This window comes from Gopherus evgoodei, chromosome 18, assembly GCF_007399415.2.
Source record: "Gopherus evgoodei ecotype Sinaloan lineage chromosome 18, rGopEvg1_v1.p, whole genome shotgun sequence".
In the NCBI taxonomy this organism is placed as follows: Eukaryota; Metazoa; Chordata; order Testudines; family Testudinidae; genus Gopherus; species Gopherus evgoodei.
The window spans coordinates 18,237,919-18,265,736 of record NC_044339.1 but is presented as its reverse complement, the minus strand read 5'-3'; the positions used below and the strand labels follow the sequence as shown (position 1 = coordinate 18,265,736).

At 43.4% G+C, this 27,818-nt stretch overlaps 1 protein-coding gene and 1 long non-coding RNA gene across 3 annotated transcripts in view; both read left to right on the top strand.

Moving 5' to 3' along the window:
• The window catches only part of TTC34 (tetratricopeptide repeat domain 34), a 44,028-nt gene extending 28,936 nt beyond the window's left edge, over positions 1-15,092 (top strand). For both annotated transcript variants that reach the window (XM_030537870.1, XM_030537869.1), the window contains exons 6-8: positions 1,579-1,849; positions 2,892-3,106; positions 13,740-15,092. In XM_030537870.1, the coding sequence (XP_030393730.1) occupies positions 1,579-1,849; positions 2,892-3,106; positions 13,740-14,261 (1,008 nt within the window). In that variant the 3' untranslated portion in view covers positions 14,262-15,092. The remainder of the gene's footprint in view (positions 1-1,578; positions 1,850-2,891; positions 3,107-13,739) is intronic.
• Positions 15,093-19,781: 4,689 nt separating this feature from the next.
• On the top strand, positions 19,782-26,269 carry LOC115637010. The gene is made up of 3 exons (XR_003997135.1): positions 19,782-19,926; positions 23,646-23,823; positions 25,908-26,269. It is a non-coding gene; the product is annotated as an uncharacterized LOC115637010 (long non-coding RNA).
• Positions 26,270-27,818: the final 1,549 nt, after the last annotated feature.

Here is a 27,818-nt window from a genome sequence, read left to right as displayed (position 1 = left end):
TTCCCACAGATCAATGGCTGGACCGGTACCATTACGTAGCACTCCGGACATTCTCTGTTCTGGGACTAACAGAGCTAGGTTGCATTTACAGACAGATTCCATGAATGTATTAAGGACAGTGTAGAGGTGATGAGGAGAAATACTCCCTCCCAGATCCTACCAAAGGAGAACATTATGAAGGTGATTTCAAAAAACTTCTGTGTGAATATTAAACAGAATTGATATAGAAAATGTTATTATTAATTGGCCTTTAAATGCAAAATATTCCACATAAGAGGCCCCCAGTGGATCCTAATGATAGTCCCATGATTGCTTGCTTGCCTGCTTTTCGAGATAGCAGGCACATCACAATAAGCAATTGGCTTTAATTTTGCCAGTCAGATTACTTATTGAATGGGTTATTGAAATGGAAGGCATTTGTTTCTTTGGTTTACAAACTAATTTAAAAAGCTTTAATTAAATACCATTTTGGCTTTGGAATTTTTTTTAAAGGAGCATAAAAGTGAACTGTAATGGTCTTCAATCTAATTAAACTTTTCAAACAGTGTTTTTCTAATGGACTGCATGGTGGAGTAACAATCCATTCCAGCCTACCAGAGGAATAAGCTCCTTCCTACTCCTTCCCCTTATCCTCTACTATATCTCTCCTAGCGGTGGGGATGGAGGGGGTGTCTGGTTGGAGTCAGATTGAGATTTGGGAGATGGAGCGAGAGAGAGAGAGAGAGAAACTACCAGGACTGGAATTCTAATGAATCCAGGGTCATCAGACACACCATCTGACTCACATGGTTATGCTGTATTTCCTCCTCTCTCCTTGTCTACCCAAAGTGTGAGTGAGGTGAAGATCTCTAAAGCTGGTAGGCTTTACGGCCATTAGATCAATGAGCTGACCCATTGAATGGAATTGAACACCATGGTGAGGTATTTTAGCTGGTTCTTTCCCATGTACAACCCTATCAGGCCTCCTGGAGCACAGTAGAATGTCAGACACTAAGGGTATGTCTACACTGCAGACTTACCCTGTCACCCTTAGGCTTGAGACTCCAAGCTGGAACACCCACACTGCTATTTTTAGCATGCTAGCTCAAACCTTGCTAGTGCTAGATAGACATAGGCTAGTGATGGGGGAGACACTCCCAGTTGTACTGTGGACATACCCAAAGTCCACGCTGCTGATGGCTCCATTTAGGAAGCAGCTCAGGAGGTCACTAGTAAGAACTTCTATTCCTTCTGTCTCTTGGTTGCAAAATTAGGGCTCTGGTTACGTAGCTTATTAGTTTCTCAGAAATAACATTTTGTCCTTCTCTTGCACCTCATGTCTGAAGATCTCAAAGCACTTTACAAGCAGTAGTTCATTGAATCTGAGAACCCTCCATGAGGTTATTAATAGTATGATCCCAGTATTGCAGATGGGGAAATCAAGGCACAATAAGACTAAGCAGCTTGCCCAAGATCCCACAGTGTGCCAGTGTCAGATTTGGGAATAGAGGTCACTAGAGAGGGGCCAATTATTAACACATTATTATATGATTATTGTTGTTATTATTATTATATTATTAGCTCTTGTTTTCCATGTAGGAGGCAGTGCAGGATTTGACTTCAGCCCTCAAAGAGGATGCAGCAGTGGCAATCCCAGAGATTCTATCTTTAAAGCATGAAGCCCAAGTGCTCATCACCCAGTGGCTACTTGACCACTGCAGGACTGTGTTAACCGAACTTGTTGCCGATAAAGATCTTCCAAAGGAAGAGACTCTCAAGGATCTCATTGTGATTGGTGGATCTTTAATTAAAATCAACAGCAAGGAAGCAAGATGTCACATCTTATATACAGACATCTTAATTGCAGGTGGTAAGTTCTCTTCCTCCTGTTCAACAAGCCATTTTAATTGTAAGAGTTCGGATATAGATACCATGATGCTATGCATCATTGTGTCCCCCCAAAGTACTTTATACATGCTGCATGCAGGAATCACTTTGCCTACTGTGGGAATGTAGAGATTCCTGGGATGGAAGGCAGCAAATGTTACACAGCCACACTATAGAACCGTTTAGGAGAGAAATGTCAGAATATTTCATCACCCTGGAACTGCAGGTGAATGTAAGGAGGCAGAAGGTGATAACACAAACTAGAATGGGACTGGGCATTGAGGCTAACACCCCACCTTTTCGGAAAAGGCTATGACATCTTCAGTGGGCATGACTTCAGTGTTATACCTCTTCCAAGAGAGCATTGGAATGGGAACAGTTCCTATTATCACCATGCAAGGTCATCACCAGTGCTGACCCCGAAGCCAGCACCAGCTACACTTCAGACAGGGCCCTTCTTTTGAGACCTTCCAACCTAACTACTGAACAGGCTCGCTGGTATTTACTCTTATGGAGGGGGCCAGGGGCCTCTCCATAGTTAAAGCTGAAGTGAGTTCTGCACTGAAAGGAGGGATTATGTAGCATCAGACTAGTGCCAGTGCTGAGCACAGATGAGACCCAGTCCCTTCCAGTCCCAAAACTTAATAGGTTAGAGCTGGCATGATCAGAGTCAGATCATAGTGAGTCACAGGGAACTGATGGAGAAAGTCACATATTTTTATACTGATGAAAACAAAGGAAATGTTTAGAAGACCCAAGACAATCAGACGTGGTTCCAGATTCTCAGTTAGTTATTCCATAGTAACCAACTCACTTACAAAAGAACTCCAAATGCTTAACATCTGTTGCTATAGTCTAAAAGTTGATTATTGCAAGTAGAAAGTGAAAATCAATACCCTCAGGGCCAGCTTAGAACAATAGAGTGATTTGGCTGTAACACTGGTATAATTGTTGTAGGTTTCCTTGGTGTATCTTTCTGGACTGGGTTTATGTTAATTAGTCACTTTATTGGTATTGACCAACAGGGAGATATGAGGATGCCCTTCTACATCTTCAGGGGTCATTTGGCCAGGCTATAGCCGACAAATCTGCCAACGCTCGACTTGCTGTGCTGCAACTGAAGAGGAGAAACATGCTGCCGGCTGCTCACTCCTTAAGCATTTTAGCTGAGAAAGGCCACGGGGAGCTGGGATTCCTCTTGAACTTTTTAGACGCTAAGCAACGACAGAACCTCTCTCAGGTACATCTTTCTTTGATGCCTCCTCTGAAGCCACAATAAACAGATCCATTTTGGGAGCCTTGTGCACCTGCTAATGGCTTGGGAAAGAGACAAAATTAGGCTCAGCATGGTGGGTAACATATGGAGTTTTTTTGTTAGTTAGCACTGGGCCCTGTGATTTGCAGAAGGCCAAGTTTGCAGAGGAGTGAGAGGGGGTTAAATAACGGAGGAATGAATAGTTGCCTTCCTCCTCCTTCTTGATTCTGGAGGGGAGATTGAGTCTCAGTTTGAACCCAATGACTGTTTTTATTGCTTGAGTATAATCAGTGATCCTGATTCAGTTTATACTGAGTCACCAGCACCACTTCCTGCACCATTCATGGGAAAAGACTTGACCAACCCTAACCCTGTTTAGTTCAAATACTCCAAGTGTTGACCAGAATTAATCCTGTTTAGTTCAAATACTATGGTGACAAGGGCTATATGAGTGGGAGGGTGAAATGGAGCAATAAATAGAAATTTTACAAGACCATTGCCCAAGGTATTGCACGCATCAAGGCATCACTTATTCTGAAAAGTGATAAACCAGGAGAAGGTCAGTCTGATTATGAGCAGCGCTAATATTCACTTGAGCATCTGCAATTCCAATTACCCAGAATCTCTGTGTTCTGAGAATGCTCCTTCCTAATCAGAATCAGTTTGCTTCCTTTTATTCAATTTGTGGATTGTGGTTTGTGTGTGCTCTGGTGGGAAGCTATATTGTTATGCTTTCTCCTGGGTTATACAACAAGGAACATTCTGATATTCTAAATGCATCTTGAGGGGAGTACTTTGTATGTATTTTAGTGAACCAGCAGGAGGACATAAGTAAACAAGTATTAATTTACCAGTCCCTAGATATGCTCCATTACCGTGAAAAAAGCCTCTCTCTTCTGGATAATATACAAAGTTCACTCTGCTGGGGGAAGAGCTAGGCAATATTAAAAGCAATTTGAAACCATCAACAATGTAAAGATGATAAAGGTGCAATCAAGTGTTTCTGTGGAGACCCAAGAGAAGGTGCCTCTCAGTGAAGATAAGGTTTACAGCTGAATTCCCTGACTGGCCAGGTCACTCTGTCTGTATGGGAGTCTCATAGCTATATCCCTGCTCACTGCTTTGAAAGCACAGGAGTTCCTTCGTGTTGCTGATAAGAAAAATGTTCTTTTTGCACAGTTTAAACCTGCCTGACTTTTGGGGCACTCAGTGGTGCTACAGATAATGAAATCTTCAGAAGCGAGAGAACACGCTTTTTTCTGCCATTTGTGGGCAGCTTTAGCAATGGGTCTGGAACAAAAGCTTTGCCAGTGGCTGATTTAATCTGAAATATTCCTCTCCCCTGCCAGATAGGAGGCAGCTGGGCTGGTTTCAAAGAAGCAAGTTGATAGGAGTATTAAAAATAAAACTAGACTCTCAATATTTTGTTTGTAATCTCATGGATGGTGGAACTGGGTGCACATTTGGACTTCAGCCACCTGGAGGTCTTTTCACAGGACACTTGTCTTGATTGCAACTTGCTGCAATTATTTTTATTAGTGATTAGCCCAGAATGAAACTTGTGAACTAAGCACCCCCAGATGGTTCAGTGATTGAAATGCCCACTGGGCTGTTTTCCAGGTGTTTTACCTGTAAACCCATGTTGGGCACACATGGTAGTTTAAATACTCCTGTGTGAAAGGGAGTTCTTGGTAAAAACACAGAAACAATTGGACACACTTTGTGCTAAAATAAGTAAAAGAGGAACTCAAAGTGCTTTACAGAGATGAATCAGTTAATCCTAATTAAACCCCTGGTGAGTTGGTTCCATTGTTACCTCCAGTTTATAAACTGGGAAACAGACATAGAACCATTCAGTGAGTCACCCAAGGTCACACAGGGAATCAGTAGCAGAGCTGGAAATAGAGCTGAGGGGTCCTGACCCCCCGTCCCCAGTCCCTACTCTAACTACTCAGAAGGGAAAGTATTATTGCACAAGTGTTTGGGGATAAAGGGTGCTGTAGAAATATGTGAGCATTACCCTGGAGTCTGGTCCAACAAGTTAAAAACAAATTAAAAGCTATCTGCATGAAAAAGGGTGGAGAAAAGAGATCTCCTGACACTTAGCAAGAAGGCCTTATTAAAAACTTAATAAGCAAAGTAATTACAAATAATAAAACCTTCCCACTACAGAAGGTATGTACGGAAGGAATACCGCTGCTGAGGAGTCTGAAAATAGCGGAAAGGTCATTTGGGCCTAAGAGACTGAAAGATTTATTTGACTCCAGAAGGTCAGAGAAAAGGAACTTGCTCTGTCCGACCCTGCAATTTCTGATGTCAGAGGTTAAAAATTTATTGTTGGTTACCAGTTGTTGGTTTCTCCCCTGAGCTATTTGCAACTGCATCCCCACAGCAATACTTTCAGAGCCTAATGGAGCCCTATTGTGAGCCGGTGTGATTCCAGCAACATCTGAAACTGGCTCTCAGTGTTAGGCAGCATGCTGGCCCACTCCACACACTGGTGCATGGAGGAAAACTCAGAACTGGCTTTGAGAGCGGTGCTAGTCACTGGGAAATACAAAGGTTTTGGTCTGGTTTTCAAAGCAATCTAGGGGATTTAGACACATACGTCCTGTTGAAATTCAAAGCTCCAAACTGCTTTGAAAATCTCAGCCAAAGGCCTTAACAACAATCTGAAAGAGGACAGAAGCGTATATGCATACGGAGTTGGCAGTCTGCTCTCACCCTAATTTTTCCTGATGCAAACATTTAAACAGTTGAGGTCAGGTTGGTGATGGGAAAAAAGAAAGATGTTTCTTGACTGCAAAGCAACTTGCCTGCTTTCCATGGTGTTTTCTGCACACCTTTTCTGTGGTTGCACTATAAGTGTCTTTGTTCAGAAGCAGCTATACAGACTGGGCTGCTAATTAGTGTGTTTTATCTGTACTGAACATTCAAATGGGCCCTCTGCCATTCCGTTATAATAAATAAGAGACTAGGCAGCTTGCAAGAGCACGATCACCATGTTTATTCCAGCAGTGGAAACGGAATAGTATAATTTAGTTCTCACAAACTCTTCCTGTGAGTTTGGTTGAGGGGAGTAATTCGTAATTTCCCACCAACTGGCTGGTTTAATCCAGCAATATCAGGGATACTTGCTTTCTGTCGGAAGGAGTCAACGCAGAAACTCACTTAACAATCGGAGCTGCCTCTGCTGTATTGAGCTTAACTTGATTCCTGCTCGACGAAGTTCAATGCAAAGTTAATCAATAAAGATTGGAGCCAACTGGAAAAGGTCTTCAAGACAGCAACAGAAATGTGCATAGGTGGTTTCTCTGTCATTGAGAAAATATTTATCCTTAAAAGGATGAAGCATTGTCTTTTAACTGTACAAATACGTATTTCAAAGAAATGCCCCGTGCTTTTCAGGACAATGTGATCTAGCACTCAGGGGGGAAATTCTGTGCTGTTAGGATGCTCCTGACATAATGCTGCTGGGTTTTTTGGTTCCTGGTTCTATCTTGACCTTCTGTTAAAATCTGGCAGCTAAGAAAATCCCAGTGTATTGGATAGATGTATTGGATAGATGCTTTCAAATCAGCTCTGAATATGTCACATTTGGTGACCTTTAAATTGTATAGGCAAACAGAGATCTGACATGTTTTTGGATAAACCACCTGGCACCTTTAGGGCCACTGATTTACAGCAGCTGAGTATCTGGCCCCAAGTCATGCATTTCTAGGTACAGGCATGTGAGTCTCAGTGTTGAGGAGCATGGTCATAAATGGAATTCCACATCCTTAATGTAGGAATGACTGGCCTTGAGTACTGCCTAGACCATTCGGAGCAGAGAGTTGTTCCATATCAGGAAAAGTAGTATTGATAGGCTCTCAGATTTGACCACTGATGTTGACGCATCTTTTAAGTGGGTTCATTGAGTAATAACCAGTTCTAATCCAGCTCCGGCTGGCAATGTTTGCAAGTTATGCCCATATAGTGCCCATGCAGTAACCTGTGTGAAATGAGGCAGTGGGGTTTCAACCCAGTTCCTGACTGAGCCATGTCAATGTGATATAAAATCACCATCACAACTGGCAGTGTCCTGAAAAAAAGCCATGCACTGGTGGTGAAATTCAGAGCGCCAGTACAGGGCTTATAGACTACTGACGTCCTAAATAAGCTTTCCTAATAGGTCCTGTCCTGGCGCTTTCCATAGAAGGGAATTTTTGGGTGCACAAAAAAAAAAACTACCCTAGAAGTGGGTAAATGTTGGGTGGGAGGCAAGTTTGCTTATGTTGTATCTATACTATGGATGAGTAGAGCAGTGGTTCTCAAACTAGGGCTGCTGCTTGTGTAGGGAAAGCCCCTGGCGGACTAGGCCGGTTTGTTTACCTGCCACGTCCGCAGGTTCGGCCGATCGTGGCTCCCACAGGCCGCGGTTTGCTGCTCCAGGCCAATTGGGGCTGCAGGAAGCGGCACTGGCCGAAGAATACGCTGGCCACCCTTCCGGCAGCCCCCATTGGCCTGGAGCGGCAAACTGCAGCCAGTGGGAGCTGCGATCGGCCAAACCTGCAGACGTGGCAGGTAAACAAACCAATCTGGCCTGCCAGGGGCTTTCCCTGAACAAGCAGCGGCCCTAGTTTGAGAACCACTGGAGTAGAGGACTCCATTTTCCACAGCTGTTAGTCAAAAGCCTTCCATTAGCACTAGAATTCACACCAAGTAATGAAAACTGCTGCTGGAAGAGAAGAAGGAAGGCCAGCATTTGTTACCTCCTTTTCCCCTAACACCTCAGTTCAAGAAAGTACGTAAGCACATGCTTAATTTTAAGCATCTTGAAACCAATGGGATTTAAGCAGGTGCATACAGTTAAATATGAGCTAAAGTCTTTTTGAATTGAGCCTAAGAGAGGACCCAGTCCTGTGACCAGGTGAGCAAGTCCATCTCCCACCGAAAGATTCTGCAGGTGGAGCCATTGATAGAAATTTCAGAGAAACTCATCAGGAAGCAACCTCACCCAGAGGGGCCACATGTGTCTGGAATGTTCAAAGCCAGCCAACCTTGGCCCAGTCTGAAAACAACCAGGTCACTGAAGAAATAATTATATCATACCAAGAAGCGCTGTGACATAACTTTTGAAATCTTCCACTGTTTGGAAGGTTTGCTCACCAGCAGCAATTGGCAAGGCTACATGCTTTCCCCAACTGCCAGCCTTTTGACTCAGGCTAAAACATCTGCTTCAATTCATGATGCCACTAATGAAACCAGCCATCCAGGGCTTAAATGCTCTTAGCCAAGACTGGCCTAAGACTTACATTTATGATCATGTTGTTTATAACTTAAGTATTCCCTCTGCTACCGCATGTAAAAGCACTGCTTCATTTATTAGTATTAGCAATAATGAGAAATGCATTAGAGGCACATAGTTCTAATGGAACTTTCCTTATTGATCTTTCTGAACCTGAAAAATGATGTGGCTCTTTCAGCCTTCTGAGTCGTGTCGTTGGATTGTGGGTTTTTTTTGTTTGTTTGTTGTTTTTTTTCCTTTTGACAAGGGCTCATAGCTAACTTGCGTTCAAGAATAGTGGTTAGCAAAGCCATCAAATGGCCAGTTTTCCCTGAAACTCGAATCTTTCTTTTTCAGTCCAGCTTCAACTTTGCTACAAAGACATGGGAGTTTACATGGAGATTTCCCCCTTTGTGTTCTTAACATGGTTGCTTCAGAGTTATTTGTCACATTTTGCTTCAGGTATAGCACTACAGATAGCTGAATGAAAACAATGCACCAGCATAATTGGTACTCTGACAGATATGGCAGTTTCCTGCAATATCCTTGCAAAACCTTATTGTATTAAGTTCCAAAGACTATAGTTTTATAGGGGACAATACATGTTAAGTGGATTTCCTGGGGAATCCCTGGGGAAAGGTGAATGCAAATTCCCTAACTCCCGTTATGCAAAAACCCAGGGTATGGCTACATTTGGAATTTCAAAGCGCTGCCCCGGCAGCACTGCGGGCTCGCTGCCCCGGCAGCGCTTTGAAGTGTGAGTGTAGTCAGAGCGGCAGCGCTGGGAGAGAGCTCCCAGCGCTGCATGTAAACCACATCCCTTATTACACTGCTGCCCTGATTACACTGACGCTTTACAGCGCTGTATCTTGCAGCGCTCAGGGGGGTGTTTTTTCACACCCCAGTTGCAGCGCTGTAAAGTGTGAGTGTAGCCAAGGCCTGGGTCATTGCCTGCTGATTACCTGTTAGAGGAAAGCCAAGGTCAAAGGCCTGAGCTGTATAAAGAAATGGCTGGATCTGCCCAGTCTTTATTCTGGTTCTGGATTTAAGATAGATTAATTCGTAACCACCAGGAAAACCCAGCTGTTGGTTTTTAAGGACTAAAATCTACCATCACCCCAGGTTGGAGCTGGTAGGTGACCTCTGTTAAGGTTTTTAGCATGTGTGTAGGTTCTTTATTGTTGTTTATATGTTTTCTCTATGATGTTTTTACCTTCTTAATAAATGTGCTTGCTTAGAAGGAGTTGTATGATAACTTGTAACTGCGGGTGACACACTGGCCATTGCCCTGGAAGAGAAAGCAAAGTGCAGATGCTGGCTTTTTCAGGAAGGCTGGCTTGCTGGGGATAACAGAGTGCAAGACAGGCAGCTGTGTAGACTTAAAATCCCTGGTCAGGACGGAGTGTGACGTTGACATCCACCTAAGTGTGGTGCTGCCGAGAGCTGGATGCCTAAAGGGAGTGCCCTTGATGGACCATGGAGGAGGAGTACAGATGCAGTTGCCCTGAAACTATGACAGGGACATAATGCACAGAAACTATTTAAATAATTTTATGCAAACCATCCAAGAGCAGATGAAAACAGCAAAATCCAAACAGTTCTCAGAAGATCTGTTTGTTCTCTGTCTTGTTGGAGCTGTCCCAAAAGTGACAACGTAAATGTGGCGTGATGAGCATGCATGTTAATCATCTCTCAATGACCCTTCGTTTGGCGTGTTGAAGGGGTTTCTCACCGCCTGACTTAAAATGCAACCGAGGATCTAAGAGTCAAGGGTTTTTCTGCTTCATGCATCATCACTCGTGACAAAGATTCTGCCAATCGGATTTTATCCTCAGTTGAATCTTTGCAGCCCCATTATCTTCAATGTGTGAAAGAAGCTAGAATTTGGCCTTCCAGCTGGGCTGCCAGCTGTTGAGGGTGTGTGAATCAGATAATAATTCAGCTCATTCTACTGCTGGGCTGGCTCTGCACTGTGACCAGAAGCACATTTTTTTTATTATCCCTAATCTGAGAGCAGACAACTCTGTCTACACCTAAGGCACAGAGCAATTGACTAAAAGGGAGTAATTTGTATACAGTCATCTTTCAGAGCAGAACTGCACTTTAAACAGAGAGGAGCAAATTGTTTCCATCAAGAGACAGCTCTGTCTGCATTTCATGGTTCGTTTCCTCCATTAAAGGGGTTTCATTTCTGCACATAGCAGTTTAAAAGGAGGAAACTGGACTTCAGAAGGAACACACTGAGAAAGAAGTAGCAAAAGTACACAGCCCCAAAATAGGGCCTGATTCTGCATTCACTGAAGTCAGTGGCAAAGTGCCTATTGATTTTGTTAGTACAGCATCATACCCATTAGACCCTGATTCTTTTGGGTAGCAGCATTCTTGTCCCTGGAGAAAACTTGCAAAACTGCACAACCCTCACTGCTCCCACAACCAAACTGATACATAGGCATGTAGCTCATCATTTCACCAGTGGAAAGATGTCTCTCCATATAGCTTAGGTAACCGTTTGTGGTCACCACCAGGCCCATACATGCTGAGTCCGAGGGTGCTCCCACAGAAAAAAAATTAGTGGGTGCTGAACACCCACCAGCAGCCCCCACATACACATCAGCGCCCCCCACTGTCCCCCAGCACCTCCTGCCCTCTGCCATCAGCTGTTCCATGACATGCAGGAGGCGCTGGCGGGTGGGAGGGAGGAGGAGCGGGGGATCGTGCTCAGGGGAGGAGGCAGAACAGGGCAGGAAGAGACTGGGCAGGCGGGGCCTTGGGGTAAGGGGTGGAGTGGGGGCGGGGCCTGGGGCAGAGCCGGGGGGAGCACCCCTGACACATTAGAAAGTCAACACCTATGACCAAGCCAGATTGGATTTGAACTAATAATAGAATTAGCGATACAAGACTACATTTCCGGACACTTTTCCTTTAATAGGCTTCTTAGTTATCAAATGCCATTGGAAATTTTACCAAAAACCAAAGTAACTAAGCTCACATTCTTTCCCAAATGAAAACATAGGTTTATCAGCAGATGTTTGGAATACAGTCTGTGAAATTCACTGAATCCCAGGCTAACCTTTTCAGCACTCCACGGGACAGCCCTCACAAGAGGTTTACAGACCCTTTGTGCTGCTACTGTAAACAGAGACTCCAGGAAAGTGTCTTAGCCAAGGGGCAGGAAGAAAATATCAAGTAGGTAATTATCGTTATCAGCCAAGGGTGACAAACAGCTCACAGTAACCACCAAAAGCCTATCTGAGAATGAAGAGAATTAAGATACTTTCCTGGAAAGATTACATGGACACAACCTGTTAGAATCCTTGAAAATCATGCATGACACCTCTAATGAACAAAACTGAAGGTGTGTCTACATTGCAAAAAAAACCAACAACCCGGTGGCAGCAAATCTCAGAGCCTGGGCGAACTGACTCAGGTTCACCAAAAATAGCATTGTAGATGTTCCTGGTTGGGTTAGAGCCTGGGCTCCGAGACCCACCCCCTTGGCCAGTTCCACAGGCCAAGCAGAAATGTCTATACCTTTAATTTTAGCCCCATAGCACAAGCCATATGTGCCCAAGTCAGCAGAGTGGGACTCCGAGACTTGTTGTTCCGCTATGGACATATTCTGGCATTTTATAACTTTCTCTAATGATCAAGAAGTGCAAGTCTGGGTCCATCTTTACATATTATTGATTAGTCTTTCCATAGAATCTTTGAAGTTAGAGATGGGCAAGGCCTCTGAGGTCAATCTAGCCCTGATGAGAAAGTCCACCGTATAATGGAACATTACGACTTTTCAGTAGTTTATTTTTTCTCTCAGCACTCTATAGACTTTAACATGCACAAAAATGTCCCCTGCTATCAATTCTATAAAAGCAGTCAAAAAACCCATGGATAAATTACCATGCTCTGTTCAATTCTATGGTTTGCAACAATTTCTATAAATCTAATGTGGTCCTTTTCCATCATACTCTATAGGACTTTTGCATGAGGGACTTTCTGGTCTAGTTTTGTAGGAAAGACATTGAGCACCTTTACAAATGTGAACAAACCCCTATACCATGTGACACTGGTCAGTGTTGTTCCTGCTTTACAGATGGGTAAACAAGGCACAGAAAAGCAAAGCGCTTTGACAACCCGGGTGAAAATAATGCATCATTTAACCTCTTTAGTAACACATGCTCTGTAGAGGATTGTTTTAGAGGATTGTTTTAGGGGGTAACGAGGTGGCTTCCCCTTAAGTGCTGGAGGCCAGCAGCCCACCAACCCTCATCACAGAAAGAGGAGCTTCAACCCACCTGTGCTCCACCTTGATAGGACCTGATGGAAGATTAAGCAATTCCCCTGTAAAGGGCAGCAGGAAGATGGGGGGGAGGGGGAGTTCAGAAAATTGCAGAAAGGCTCCTGCAGGGAAGACACTGACACAAGGGGAGTTGGGAAGTCAGAGCCAGGAGGCTGAAGTCCAGCCTGGAAGTGTCTGGGAGTGACTGTTGCTAAGGACCCAGCTCTGGGAAGAAGGGCTCAGGACTCCCACTGGAGGGGACAGAGACACTGAACTGGGGTTGGGGCCGGGAAGATCAGTGTGGAAGGAACAAAGAAATGAGACTCCAGGAGAGGAATGTCTAACTTCCCTCTGGACTGAGTTATTAAGGGGCTCTGAAGAGGGGAACAGAGGCAGGGTCCTGCAGAGTGACGTCTGGGCCCATGGTTGTGCTGAGCAGGCAGCTGACCCTGTTCCATAGGAGAATGGCTGCCAAGATCAAAATTCCTTTCAAGTTTACATTTGAATATGATTGGGACTTCCAGGCTGATATTTGAATATGATTATACCCATGTTCTCCCCAGCCCATGTGCATTTGATGTTTGCCTTTAAGACTGGCTTGAGTGCTTAGATGAATAGGGATGTAGTTAAGAAAGTGCTTAAATACTTTTTTTGTGAATCAAGGCCTTACGGAGGAGATATGGCTCAAAGGACTGCGATGTAGAAAGCTAACAAAGAAGCTAGCAGACTCTAAAGCCCTGATTCAGCACGATACCTAAATTAAGCCTATGAGTAATCTCACTGCATTCACTGGGAATGCTCACATGCTTAAAGTTGGGGATAGTATCAATGGGACTGAGAAATGGGTCAGCACTGAAAGTGCTCAGGAGAAAAGCCTTCGTGCAGAGACTAATTCATGTGTAGAACAGACTCTATCAAAGGCAGTAAACAGAACTTCAGCCATAAAAGTATTACAGAGAGGAAACAACACCGCATACACAGACTAAACAGATGGATGGATGTGCACAGTAGCTGAAATACTATTTGTTTGGCTCATTTTTAAAGGAATAATTACCCAGCACTTTCTCTATCCATAGGTAGCAGCCCATGAAGGAAATGCATTGATTAAGGACCATCACTATGAGACGGCTCTAAATTATTACTCACTGGCCATTTTATCAAGCAACAATAATCCACGCTATCTTCGGCAACGTGCTGCCTGCCTAATGCAGCTGAAGGAATATGGCCAGGCTTTAAAGGACGTGGACAAAGTGATCCAGAAACACGAGTCTCATGGCCTAAGAGCTCAGGCGGAGGATCACTGCTCAAAGGGTCAGATACTCTTATTACTTGCAGACGCAGAAGCCGCAGTTAAACAATACATTCAGGCATTGCAACTAGACCAGTCCCTGGCCTTGTGCAGCATCACTAATGGCCCTGGTAGGAAAATTTTGGCCCAAACATTTCACCAAATTGCGCAACATTATTTTGAAATTCCCCGTTACGAAGAGGCCTGGAAAACTGTGGCTTATGGTCTCATAATTGACACAAACAATAATGAACTCAAGAAACTAAAAACAAGAATTAAACGAGAGGCCTCTGGGTGCAGTGTTCATTAAGCTGTTCGGTTTTGCCCAAGGATTCATTGGTTATGGGTTTTGTTTATGTGAGAACAAAGGAGAAGGTTAGAAGTTTATCATATACAGCACCATCCAATTAATGTTCTGAGTATCTTTTATATACACGCTGTGCATTGCATGGCACAATATGAGCTCTGTACTTTGTACAGCAAAATCAAGGGATTCAGTGCAACAAGTTACAAACATTAGAGCAAAACTGACCAAGAAATTCAAGTAAAGGAAGGTCAAGGAGTGCAAACTTCAATATCCAGTATCTTTTTAAATTATTTTTCACACTTTTATTAATATTTAAGATAGTCTAAAAATTAATTCTGGCTAATACATAGTCTTCTATCAGATTGAAGGGAAATTCTAAATGGCTGTGCAATGTTTGTGAATAATTACTGTATTAATACTATTGACTGCTATTCTTTTCTTTTTCTTTAAAATTCTTTAGCTGTCTCAAGAGGTCCTGTGCTGTACATGTCAAATGGAAGCATTATGACTGTTGCAACAAATAAGACATTTGCTATGCATTTTCTGTTTATCATTGGTATTGAGTGTTGACAATAACCCAATCCTGAGATAATGGGAGCTCCACATATGGGTTTGTGAATGCTCAGCACCTTTACCAAGCAAACCACAAATGCTTTATAGAGACAATTGCTCATAGGCTAAAGAGACAAGGAAGATTTAAAATAAGTGATTAAAAAATATACCTTATTCATTGATTCACAGGAAAATCATAGAAAGAGCTCAATATACAGACTGGGGTGGGCAAACTTTTTGGCCCGAAGGCCACATCTGGGCATGGAAATTGTATGGCGAGCCATGAATGGTCATGGTTCCCGGCCAATGGGAGCTGCTGGGGCAGCACTTGGGGCAGGGACAGTGTGTGGAGCCCTCTGGCTGCCCTTACACATAGGAGCCAGAGGGGGGACATGCCACTGCTTCCAGGAGCCGCACAAACTCGTGGCACGTGCGGAGCACGGCAAGCCCCGGACCCCACTCTCTGTTGGGAGCTCAAGGGCTGGATTTAAATATCTGAAGGGCCAGATCCAGCCGCCAGTCCATAGTTGGCCCACCCCTGATACAGACCCATAGCCTCAGGTTATCCTTATATAACATTTATATAGTGGTATTCCCTAGCAGGCAATCAGGTCAGGGCCATGCTGTACTAGGGGCTGTACAATTGTATAGCAAATGACAACTCTTGCGCCAAAGAGCTTGCAATCTAAGAGACAAGACCCAACAGGCTGATGGAATTCCACTGGATCAAATAGAAAACATAGTGCAGAGAATGGTGCATTGGCTGGGGAATGGACCAGACAAAAAGCTTTCCAGTCAGCATCCACTTTGCATCTAGACTGAGTCCACAAACTGCAGAGCAATGGCACATGGGGCCTCAGAATAGCCGTGCTTTATATTCACTTTGCACTGGTGTAACCAGTGACTCCAGGTGGTGTAGTCCATCTCCAATACCAATGAGTCCATGAAATGGGAAAATATAATTATGGGGTGGGGGGATAAAAATCTGCTGTTGTAAACAAACTTCAAAGCCATCCTGGAAAACAAGCCAGTTGCTTTCCTATTTTGATTTAGATTAGAAGGTGATCAAAACAAATTCACCCCTTTTGTGATGAATTTACATTGTTTACTGAATGACAATATTCCAGAATAAAACCGCATCCAACTCCCATGGAACCAACCAAGCAGCCAGTGAACGTGACTGTAACCTTTTGACATAACTATTTTTTCTACCTTCAGAGCACAAGGAGGGTCGGTTTGGGTTTCTTTTCCTTTTCAAGGTCAAGAAAGTTTCCTATGAATTCGCTGCTGGAAACACTGATAAGTCATTATTCCTCCTGATTGGCATCGAAAAGCCATAGAACAGCTTCTTCCCAAGCATGAAATTATATTTTTTAGACTAATGGTGGCTACACTTGCAGGCTGAAAGGAATAGCCTGGCTTGCAGAGAATACTGATTTTTCTTCTGCAGCAAAACCACCATTAAGAAGTTTACAGCATATCATTTGGGGGATTATTTGGGAGGAATTGGTTTGCTGCTGTTGTTTGGATTCACTGAACTAATGAGTCATATCACAGCCTCCTGACATCAGTTTTCCTGTTACCGTGTCCTCTCTTAATTGCTGTTTCTGTGCTGAACAAGTGGTGTTAGTCAGCCGATCACTTCTCTCTTTAGCAAGTTTAGGCCTTTCATGGCATTTGCAGGGCAGCTGTCCAATCACACTGTGTATGTTCCCTGTTGCTTGTAATTCACTGCTTGTAAAGACAATTTAATGTTGGTGAAGGTGCCACATAGGCCTCCCTAAAGAATGAAGGCCTTGAGACCTCTCCAGAAGCCATACACAGGTATCCAAGTTTCCCTAGCCTGTATTAACTTCATTCTGAGAGCCCACAGGTCAGATTTTTTTCCCTGTTATCACTGATGTAAATCAGGATTAATTCCAGTGTAAAACCTGTATAAGACTCGGACTCCACACCTCTTCGGAGTGTTTGGGGGAAAGAACTAGATAGCTCGTTCAGCCCTTGGTCCCTCTGCTGAGAGCAGTGTGTTGCCAATCCTCACAATTTTAATACAAGCCTCACAATAATTGGTGTTTTCCCTTAAAGCTCCAGCTCCCAGTGCCATGTGAATCTCAGCTTTCATTTTTTATGTAAATATTTCATCCTCATGGCTGCTGAGAAGCATGAAAATGGGGCCTCAGCAGAGCCTAAAGGCTCAAAAGCCAGAAGGCAAATAGGAAACCAGAAGCTTAGCCAGGTTCTTTGAATATTAACCTGATTCCAGCTAAGTAACGTGTGATGTAAGATGTCAATGTTTTATTGTAACTTCGCCTTATTAAAAAGTTTCAAAACTGTTTTAAAAAATGCATTATTTAAAACAACCTCATGATTTTAAGCCTTTCTCATGAATTTTTTTGAAGCACAACTCATGATTTGGGTACTTTTTGGGATGACAATACTGTGAGAGTGCCCAGAAAGGGGATAATGAGTAGCAATTGTAACAGGATGCGGGCAAGTGGCCCACTAGAAACAAGGCTAAGACTCACCAACTCATTGCACACAAGCCACTGGCAAGGCAAACTTGGAACTACAAAGAAAGGAACTGTCTCCTGCTGCTTCGTTCCTCCTATGTTCAGGGAAACAGGACTTCACGTATAATCTTTATAAATAAACAAGATTGCAACAAAGGAAATGGCTGGCTCCATCATCGATTTCTCCTTCTAATGGAAGCAACCTACAGGGCCTCAAACTTTGGCTGTGATCTTGGCTCAAAAGGGGTAATATATACAGCATAAAAGGGATGCACACACAGTCAAAGCATATTCGTTTAATATTTATGAAGGGGATTGCAGTAATTACCCAAGATTGTAGCTTCCTTCCTTTAATTATCAGTATCCTGGTAGCATGTAGAGAGGTCTCAGTTGAGATGAGGCCCCATTGTGCTTGATGCTGTACAAACATGTGTTAAGAGACAGCCTTTAACCCAAGAAGCGTACTGTCTGAAGGTCTGGTCCTGCACCATGGAAGTTTTGACATTGACATTAAGAGTGCAGGATCAAGCCCTATCTAGATGAGAGAGACAAAGGGGGGAAGAGAAAACAGTCAGAGGGGAAGTGACTTGCTCAGTGTCACCCAGCAGGCACGGCCAAGAATAGAACCCAGGTCTCCTGGGTTCAAGGCACCACATTGCCTCTTTCTAGGAGACTAGCTTTGTTTGTTGTTAACAATTTACTCTTCTTTGTAATTAGGTGCCATGATTAGAAGAACTTTCCTATTACCCTGGAGTGTTCCTTTAAACAAAGGGGCCAAATTCAACCCTGCTGTAACTCCATTGCCTGCTATGCAGCTACTTCCAGGGAGAATTTGTCTTCAGGTCCCTATAGCTCCCACTTCTTCAAGCACTATAAAGTCATGTAAGAACTTCTTATTCTATTAGTCATGGTCCAGATTAATGACTGCTTCTCTCAGCGGGTCTAAACCAATCTTCTCAGCAATTTTATTTGTTTCTTTTATCTCCTCTCCCCTCTTTCCAAACCCATTGAACTATTGTGATCAAAACTCTTATCTCTGCCTGCACCCCGGCTTTTGATTTGTTCTTTATTCCTCTGCTACGGTCTCTTTTTCCCAAGTAATTTATTAGAATATCAAATAGAACTTTTATATTAGTTGCAGTGAGAGGGCTTGATTAGCAACGTCATCACATTTTACATGCTTACTGGAATTTCACACTCATCATGACCCACTTTAATTCCCCAATTCCTGGAACTCGGGCGAGCAAGCAAGTCAGCTGTGACCCTCTTCATTCCAGCGACTCCGCAGTCCATGGTTCTGGTGCACATACACACACACACACACACACACACACACACACACACACACCCTGTCTCCGTTCCGCTATTAGGTATTTGCCACTAGAATTGGATTTACTAATATATATTTGTTTAAAAATCTCTTTTTCAGTTCAACCTGATGGGAGAAAGTCTGTGTTGAGAATCTGGTCTCCATTGGCCTTCATTGGAGCAGCCCTTCTTAGGCACGGTGATGAGTCCATGGGGCACACTGCAATTCCCATTGGTGCCATGGAAGATTTGTATTGGCTTCAGAGGGAGCACTCCCCCCACCAGGTGTAAGGGTTGCACAATCTATCCCCAGAGCACTTGGAGAATGGAACAGCAACAGAGCAGACACATGCAGGGATGTGTGCTCAGGTAGGGCCACTCTGCATTTATAGTTGGAGGAAGACAGAGGAGGGCCGCGTAGCTTATGCATGGAGCCCTCTGTTTTGAGGTTTTCTCTGGGTCTCCATGTGCAGTCCAAAACAGAGTCTTCGGATGCTCTCTCTGGGGAACAAGAATTTGTCCTTATTTCCTTCCAATCTCATCACCCAGCCAGCAGTCCTTATGCACCAGGAATGGCCCTACAGTAGCACTGAGCATGAAATATCCTCTTCTCACTTCAAGGCTCACCCAGATATCCCACATCAGGCCTGCAGCTACCCTACTGAATTATTTTCCACCTATAGTATTTTCTAATAGGAAATAATTTCTGCTTCTCCTCAAACACCTGGATGGAAAATGCGTGGCAGGTTGGTTCTGTGTGTTCCCTTAAGGAAGAGCTGTGATTCTCAAAGGTATTGATAAAAAGAGACATCTGTGCCAATTCCTCCCCTGTGTATGGCTGGGACCAGGAGCAACACAAGGAAGATGTCATTAGGTGGCTGTAATGCCGCCCTCTGAACTCTCTGATAGGTCTCCCGTTCTAAATCCTTTAGGTCATATCCCATCTCACACTGGAGTAAATCCAGGGCTACTGCACTTGACATATCTTCAATTATCTGGATTTACACTAGTGAAACCAAGAAGAGAATCTGGTCCTTGTAGAGTTGATGAACACCAGTTAACTCTCAATCCACCTTAAAGCTGCATTTACCCAAAAGGCTGTCTACAGAATCAGTGTCTATATTTAACTGTAGCTGCAGACAAGAGTCTACCTTCTACTCCTCCCTGTTTTATTGCCTCGGCTCCCTTAATGCTATTATGCAGCCTCAGTGATAAGCCGGTGAAGATGTAGCAATTGCAGTCATCGAAAAGGAACCAAGCTGAAAAGAAGAGGACACCTGGCCCTGCATTGTCACCAGGTAATGGATAATGACGGAAAGCGTCAAAATAATGACTTGAAATGTCTCTGTGAAACAGGAGCACTTGGCAGCCTAGCTGTAGGAAGTATTTATTCCCTGCTTTTCATAAGAATGTAAAGGAGAAAGCAGCTGCAAACAGTGATAGCCCAAATACAGTGGAATAGATACAGGTTCCTGACCTTAAGTATTGCAGCCCAGGAAGCAAAGATGGTTAGCTGGTTTGGATTCAATATTCAGCCAGAGCCTTTGCCTATAACTTAACCAGGGCCAAACGCTAAACTTCTTTGAGCTTAAAAAAATGGTGTGATGAGGGGGTTCCTGTCAAGTCTTCTCCTCCATTATTTTTCACTTGCTCTCGCTTCTGCACTGCCAGGTACCTACAGAACCAGAAATGAATATCAGCCAGCATAAGCTTTTCATCTGGCACATGCTGGAAACTGATACATTCCCAGTGAAGCGGCTGCCCTGACTTTCACTGTGATCCACTGTGCTTTTCAGATGCAGATCACCGGGCAAAATTTTGCCCTGGCTCACACACCTGCAAAGCCTTTGCAGTCATTCCCTGACATCGGGTTTTGCATGGGGGAAAAGTCAGGACAGTATTTGACACTTGAAGACAGCTGTTTTGCTTAATGACAGCTAATCTAAAACCCATTTGTTTTACTACCATCTCCCCAGGCAATATTAACTGAATTATCACTGCATCGCTTCTGCATCAAGAAATTTCCAATTTGCCAAGGTTCTGAGGAGCCACTGTCCTTATTAATGTAACGCGTTACATGAAATTATCATTGGCATTACAGTCTGCCTTTGGAGTCTCGGTTTTTTAATCACATTTCCCCTAAACCAGTCCATGCTGGAATCTGCTGGTTCACTAAGCCTTTACTCAGCTACATCTTAAATAGAATGGCTTGTTATATAAAATGCACAGCACTCCAACCTCAAAAAGCAGCCTACTGGAACAGAAAGGATCTTCCCCTCCAATCCTACTCCTGCTGTAATTTCCATAAATGAGCTTTGTTTTTATTATTGTGGGAGGCCATACAGCTCCCCCTCCCCAACACTGCAGTACTGTATTTGCATCACAGACACATTGCATACCCCAGTGATCACCCTTGCTGGACATCACTGGAACCCCATGCACATGACCAGTTGTTTACTTGACAGCCAGTCTACTGTGAGGGCACAAGACAAATGCATGACTACACAGCTGACTGAAACAGCCTGGCAACTTGGAAAGTCCTGACAGCAACGTTGGCTAGCGGTAGGAGCACGTTGCTGGGAGTCAGAAGACTTGGGTTCAACGCATGACTCTACCATTGACTTTCTATTTATTTATTTACATAGACCAACATTTTCAAACATGGGTGCCTGAAGGTAGGTTGGTAAATAAGGCCTGATCCTGCAAGCCCCAGTGGGGCACCATCAATGCTCAGGGTCCCATTCTTCTCACGTACCTTATTGGATAAATATACCTGCCTTTAGTCCCAAAATGACTGAGGCGCCACATGAATTTAGTGCACCTTCATTTTTATCATCAAAAATTAAAGAGCTATTTACACAAAAGGAAGGGATCCCACTATACTGTAAGTCTCCTGAATCCATCATTTTGGAGTTCCTCTCCCTATGAGTCTTGGTGGTCATGTATCGCCCCCACACCTTCACCTTTGGACCAGGAGAAGCTAAACATGAGGGATCTGCTCCAAAGGTCAGTGCAGGACTGGGTCCTTAAAATGGCCTGGCTTATCTTTGAGCAGCCACAGGTAAAAGGTTTTGGTCATGGCTCCTGAAAGCATACTGCAATGGACCTGTCGAGCCTACAGATTCTGTGGTCATACGCGCCACATGTGATGCCCAGGAAGGCAGTAGAGGTGCAGAGGGGATAAACTAGCATAGGAATTGCCCCAAAGCATGTAAAGGGAATAGAAAGTGCGGAATGTGAGAATAGGATTACTGGCCCCAATCCTGACCTGCTCCAGTAGACCTGCCCCAAAACTAAGTGGAAAATCCAGCAATGGAAAGTGAGAGCCAGTGTTGTGTGAAGCAAAGCACGCGCAGAAGACGGTTAATGACCCTTTTCCATTACTGCTGTGTGTTTTGTTGTGCCCCTTGGGACATTCTCTTATCACATCGACACTGCCCCCAGCGCACTTGTACTTATATCGATGAATTGCTTAGCTGGGAAGTTCTGCGCAGCTGGTCTGCAGTGAGCTAGGGGGCAACATTTGAACCAGATGAGTCAAGCCATCACTTGCATGAAAAAGGTCTGGGGACATTCTTCAGAAGAGCCGCTCCTCCTGAAATATCTTTGAATGTACAGAAGTCTCTGACATCTGATATTATGCATCATTCAAACACTCTGGACTTCTATTACTATACTCCATATCTGTTCTAAAAATGACATTAAAATCTTATGAAGTTAAGACTATATTTGGGTTCCAGCTGCGTTTTGGGCAAAAGTGCAGGGTTAGTTCTTATGTTACCAAGTTTTAACAGCAAATTAAGCTTTCTTACATCACCACTTGTTTCTTTGCTGCCTTGTTGAGGGGGTTACAATGTGTATTTTTGCACTGATATTTCTTTTCTTTTCATGCATCTTCTTGTCATTCTTGGGCAGTGAATTCTACATAACGAGGGGAGTAATTAGCCAGCTACCAAAATTATCCTGTGTCCACATCATTAATGAGTTTGAATGCTTTAATTGATTGCATTCTCAGCTGCTTTGGACTGGCTTAAATGTATGCTAATGGAATCCAATTAAGCCTCCTAATAAACCTCGCTGATGAACTGCAGTATAAACACACATCAAGTAGCGATGCGGAGGGAAATGCCAGGGAACTGACCCTCTACAGTTCACAAGAGACCAAAAGATTTGTGAGCGACCAGGTGAGAGGGGTAATATCTTTTATTGGACCAATTTCTGGTGGTGAAAGAGACAAGTTCTCCCACCGACATAGCACAGTCCACACCAGCACTTATGTCAATGAAAGTTATATCAGTCAGAGGTGCTTTTTTTCACACCCCAACCAACGAAAGTTTTGCTGACAAAAGTTCTAATGTAGACAAAGCCTAAGCATTAGTGTTAATTACACTAGAAAACTGCACACTAATCGCCCACGATCAAGAGAGGTAGAATCTAGTGGTCTGAGTACAAGACTGGGAGCTAGGAATTCCTGAGTGGATAGCACTATTGTTATTGTAACCCAGTACACAAAAGTACTGAGACCAAACTCAGTGTTTAAATATGAAAGTAGGACAACTCAGGCCTCAGACCTGCACACACTTATATACAAGAGTCAATGGGACTATTCACCTGAAGAAAGTTACACACAATTCTTATTTATATTACCATAGCGCCTCATCATGGGACCCCATTGTGCTAGGTGCTGTACAAACACAGAACAAAAAAAGTTCCCTGCCCACAGAAATTACAATCTAAGTATAAAACAAGAGACAACAGGTGGATACAGGCAGACAGACGGGAGTATGAGAAAACAATGAGACAATATTGGCCAGCATGATGGGCAGCAGTCTCAACACATGGGGGGAAGGGATAGCTCAATGATTTGAGCATTGGCCTCCTAAACCTTCAATCCTTGAGGGGGCCATTTGAGGATTGGCCCTGCTTTGAGCAGGGAGTTAGACTAGATGATCTTCTGAGTCCCTTCCAACCCTAATAATCTATGATTTATAACTAACCACTCTTAATTTTTTTGTAGGCATCATGACAGAGGGGAGTATTGAGGAAGGATTTGAAGGAGGCCAATGCATTGATTCTGGGAGGTTTCTCGGGAGCTCCTCCCAAGTGTGAAGGGCAGCATGAGAGAAAACACACTGGCGTTTGGTTGTAAATGTAACAAGATGGTGATGGATAGTGGAATCCTGGAATGATCAGAGGTCAGTAGCAACAGCTCAAGAGAGAATGACAGATGATCAATAGGACTGATTGTGACGTTCCTTGAATGCAAATACAAGCATGGCAAGAAGATTTCTGATAGTACAAGGATCTTTAAACAAGCAGAAAAATGCAAAATACATTGAGTGGCTGGACAAAGCAGCTATATAAATTAATACTAGAAATAAGGTCCAAAACGTTTAACGGTGAAGGTTGTTCAATGGAACAACTTGCCTCAGAATGAGGGGGATTCTCCATCACTTGAAGTCTTTAAATCCAGACTGTAAGTCTGGCTAAAACTTCCGTACTAGCTCAAGCAGAGGCACTGGGCTTGATGCAAAAATCACTGTGAGAGATTTTATGATCTGTGTTGTGCAGAAAGTCAGACTAGATGAACTTAATGGCTCCTCCTGGCCTTAAAATCTGATTTAAACTCTGATTCCCTGCAGGATCTTGCCTCAGTATTCTCATCTGTAATGCCCTTAGAAACGAAAAATCAAATGCACAATTACAAAAAGGGGAAAAACTGACTAAATGAGAGTGCTGTGGGAAAGCATCTGGGGGTCATTATGGTTCACAAATTGAATATGAGTCAGTATGATAAGGTTGCAAAAAAGACTAAGGTCATTCTGGGCTGAATTAACAGGTGTGTTGTATTTAAGTCACGGGAGGTGATTGTCCCGCTCTAGTCGGCACTCATGAGGCCTCAGCTGCAGCCTTGTGTCCAATTCTGGGCACTGCGCTTTCGGAAAGATGTGGGTAAATTGGAGAGTGTTCAGAGGAGAGCACCAGAAATGATAGAAGGTTTAGAAAACCTGCCCTCTGAGGCTAAGTTAAATAACTAACCATGGTTACTCATGAGAAAGAAGATGGAGAAGGGGATTGGGTAACAGTGTTTAAATATGAAAGTAGACAAAATGTGGAAAGAGCACTGTGACCAGTTCTACATGCCCACTGAAGGTAGAACGAGAAGTAATGGGACTGATCTGCAGCAAGGGAGATTTAGGAAAAAAATTCTCACTCCAAGGTAGTTAAGATCAGGAACAGCCTTCCAAGGGAGGTTGTAGAATCTCCGCCATCATTGCAAGTTTTTAAAAAAACAGTTTGGACAAACACCTGGCAGGGTTGGTCTAGATTTATTTGGCCTGCCTCAGCACAGGGACCTCCTGAGGTCCCTTCCAGCCTGACATTTCTATGATTCTATGATCCCCAATCTCCTCTGCTGGGGAATTTGTCCACTGCTACATCAACACTTGTTTTGTTGTGTGCAAATATGGCTGTAGCCCAACTATGTAGTGGTACTAACACAAGGGGTTGAACACCTGCACTTCTCAATGACTTCAATAGGAGTTACGGATACTCAGCACTAAATCTGGTTGGGGATTTTCTAACAATTTTTTTCATTGGAAAATGTGAATTCATCAAAATCAAAACTGTTTGCAGGTAAAGTTTGGTTTTGAAGAATCTCCTGGTTCAAAAATCACATTTACTAAAAAACTTCTGCAATAGTCAAAATGCCCCATTGATATTTTCAAAACAAAATTCTGTTTTTCAGTTGAAAATGACTTTTCTTGTAGAAATTTCAGTTGATTTACACTAAAAAAAGTTTAAAAAATTAAAAGGGCAAAATTAAGGCAAAACAATTCAAAATAAACAAAACGAAATATTTCAATTTTAACCTGAATCCGAAAATATTTGGATTATAAATTTGCAAATATTTTCTGAGATTTTGACTTTTCTTCCCATTTCAGAACCAGAAAAATTTTGCAAACTCTTGTAGGACAGGAAAACCATTTCCCTCCCAACTGTATTCAGCACTGCTTGGAAATTAGTCTTTTAATGTAGAAACAAGGGAAGTATCATAGAAAGTTAAAGAACATCAGACCAGTGAATTCCTTGCCACAAGAACAAGTTATGCCATACTGATTAATACTAGTTACACCAAAGTGGTCAGGTAAAATTCATTGTTGACCATTTTTCCAACGGGTGCAGCGTTTGTGTGTTGTTTGTTGACAGTGGCTAAGTTGATGTAACCTGCATTTTTCCACATTTTGTCTGCTTTCGTGTCACTTTCCTCTACTCACAGAGGATGCCACGAGAAGGCACCCACCTGTTTGCAACCTGGGATGCAGATCCTGGACTAGGCTTAGCCAGCTGCTCACTGGAACGGCCGGAGTGGCTGCCACAATGCTGAAATGTGGAGTAGCCCAATCTTCATAGCGTGACTATGGGCAGCAATGCAGATGGTCAAGCACGTGGTGGAAGGACGCATCATTAGAAGATTGGAGGGTGAACTGCAGCACATTGCTACCCTCAATGATGCAGCGGTGAGATGGCTGGACAATCTAGACACTGACTGATGACAAATACAAAAGATGTGATTCAGGGCCGGCTTTAGGCCTATTCCACCAATTCCCCAGAATCGGGCCCTGCGATTAAGAGGGCCCCACGCCCAGTGAGAATCCCTTCTCTGGCTAGAGGTGTCTTTTTAATTTTTACTCACCTGGCGGTGCTCCGGGTCTTCAGCAGCACTTCGGTGGCAGGTCCTTCACTTGCTCTGGGTCTTCGGCGGCACTGAAGGACCCACCACCGAAGTGCCACCAAAGACCTGGAGTGAGTGAAGGACCTGCCGCCGAAGTGCCGCTGAAAACTGGAAGCACTGCCGTGTGAGTACAAGCCCCACATGTTTTTTTACATTTTTTTTTAAGTCATCCCTGCTGGGGCCCCACTGAAACTGTTCAAATTGGGCCCCACACTTCCTAAAGCCGACCCTGATGTGATTAGTTGCTGCCCTGGTGTCATTCCTGCTCTACCAATTTCCTAGCCTTTTGCAGCTGACCACCACATGCAGCATGAAAAGTATTTAAAATTATTTCTGGACCATTGTGGACCCAGTAGCTATGAGGAGGTGTGGATGCTATTACTTCAAAGGCATGGTATCAAGAAGTGCAGGAGCAGCTATGAAGAACATCAGTCTGGCCATTCAGCCATCGGATTTGCTGCACTGTAAAATATAACAGTGTACAAAATGCAGGAGAAATAAACATTTTTAAGATACTTGCTCTGTGCCAGATTTTGATATCTTTTCTCACATTCATTAATACTTTAGGCATTGATAGAGCAAAACACGTAAGCACTTTAAGCCTGTGCTTAAGTGCAATCCTAGCTGTGAACACTTCCTGGAATTGGGCCCTAAGTGCTTTGCTGAAGAGGGATAGACTAAAGGACACACAAACTTAAGCCTGTGCTTACCTGCTTTGATGAACCAGGACCTCACTCCTTGAACAGCCTCATTAAAACTCATAGGACTTCTTGCTGAGTAAAGTACCGCCATACCCAAGTATGGGTGTCTGCATGCATCTTCTGTGATTAATTAAACAAAATGCACATGTGCTTTAGAGAAAATATACATAACTCCATATAACCTTACTAAGGTTGCACTCACAGGCTTTCTACCAGTTTGAACATCTTTACTGGTTTGAGAGCTATTTCCTACCCATTTGGTGGGGAATGCTATTCAGCCTACTCCCATAACTCAGTCCCCTCAATCTTAAAGGACTTGAGCATTGAACGAGGGGCCAGAGACACCTACATGGTCCCCAGGACCAGCACAATATTGGAAACTATTTTATAACTTGGGCATCTGCAATCACTACAAAGTGACGGCAATAATAGTCATTTGCCAAAATGTAAAGCTATCTACATAGTACATCTCAGTGTGTATCTTTTTAGTGATATGAACTGTGTGGGAATACATACTGGTTCATACGCGTATAAACTTAACAAAACCAAATTAAAACAAGATGCACACGTGATCATACTTTGTAAAATATATTTATACTTTATTTCATTTCTATATATTTAATTTAAGAACTTTGCACCATCACAAATGTATTTTATATGCATCACTGTGTATTGTAATTAAATGGATGGAAAACACAAGACATTCCCTGTATGGAGCAGAATTCTTTCTGGACTAGATATATGAAAAGATGTT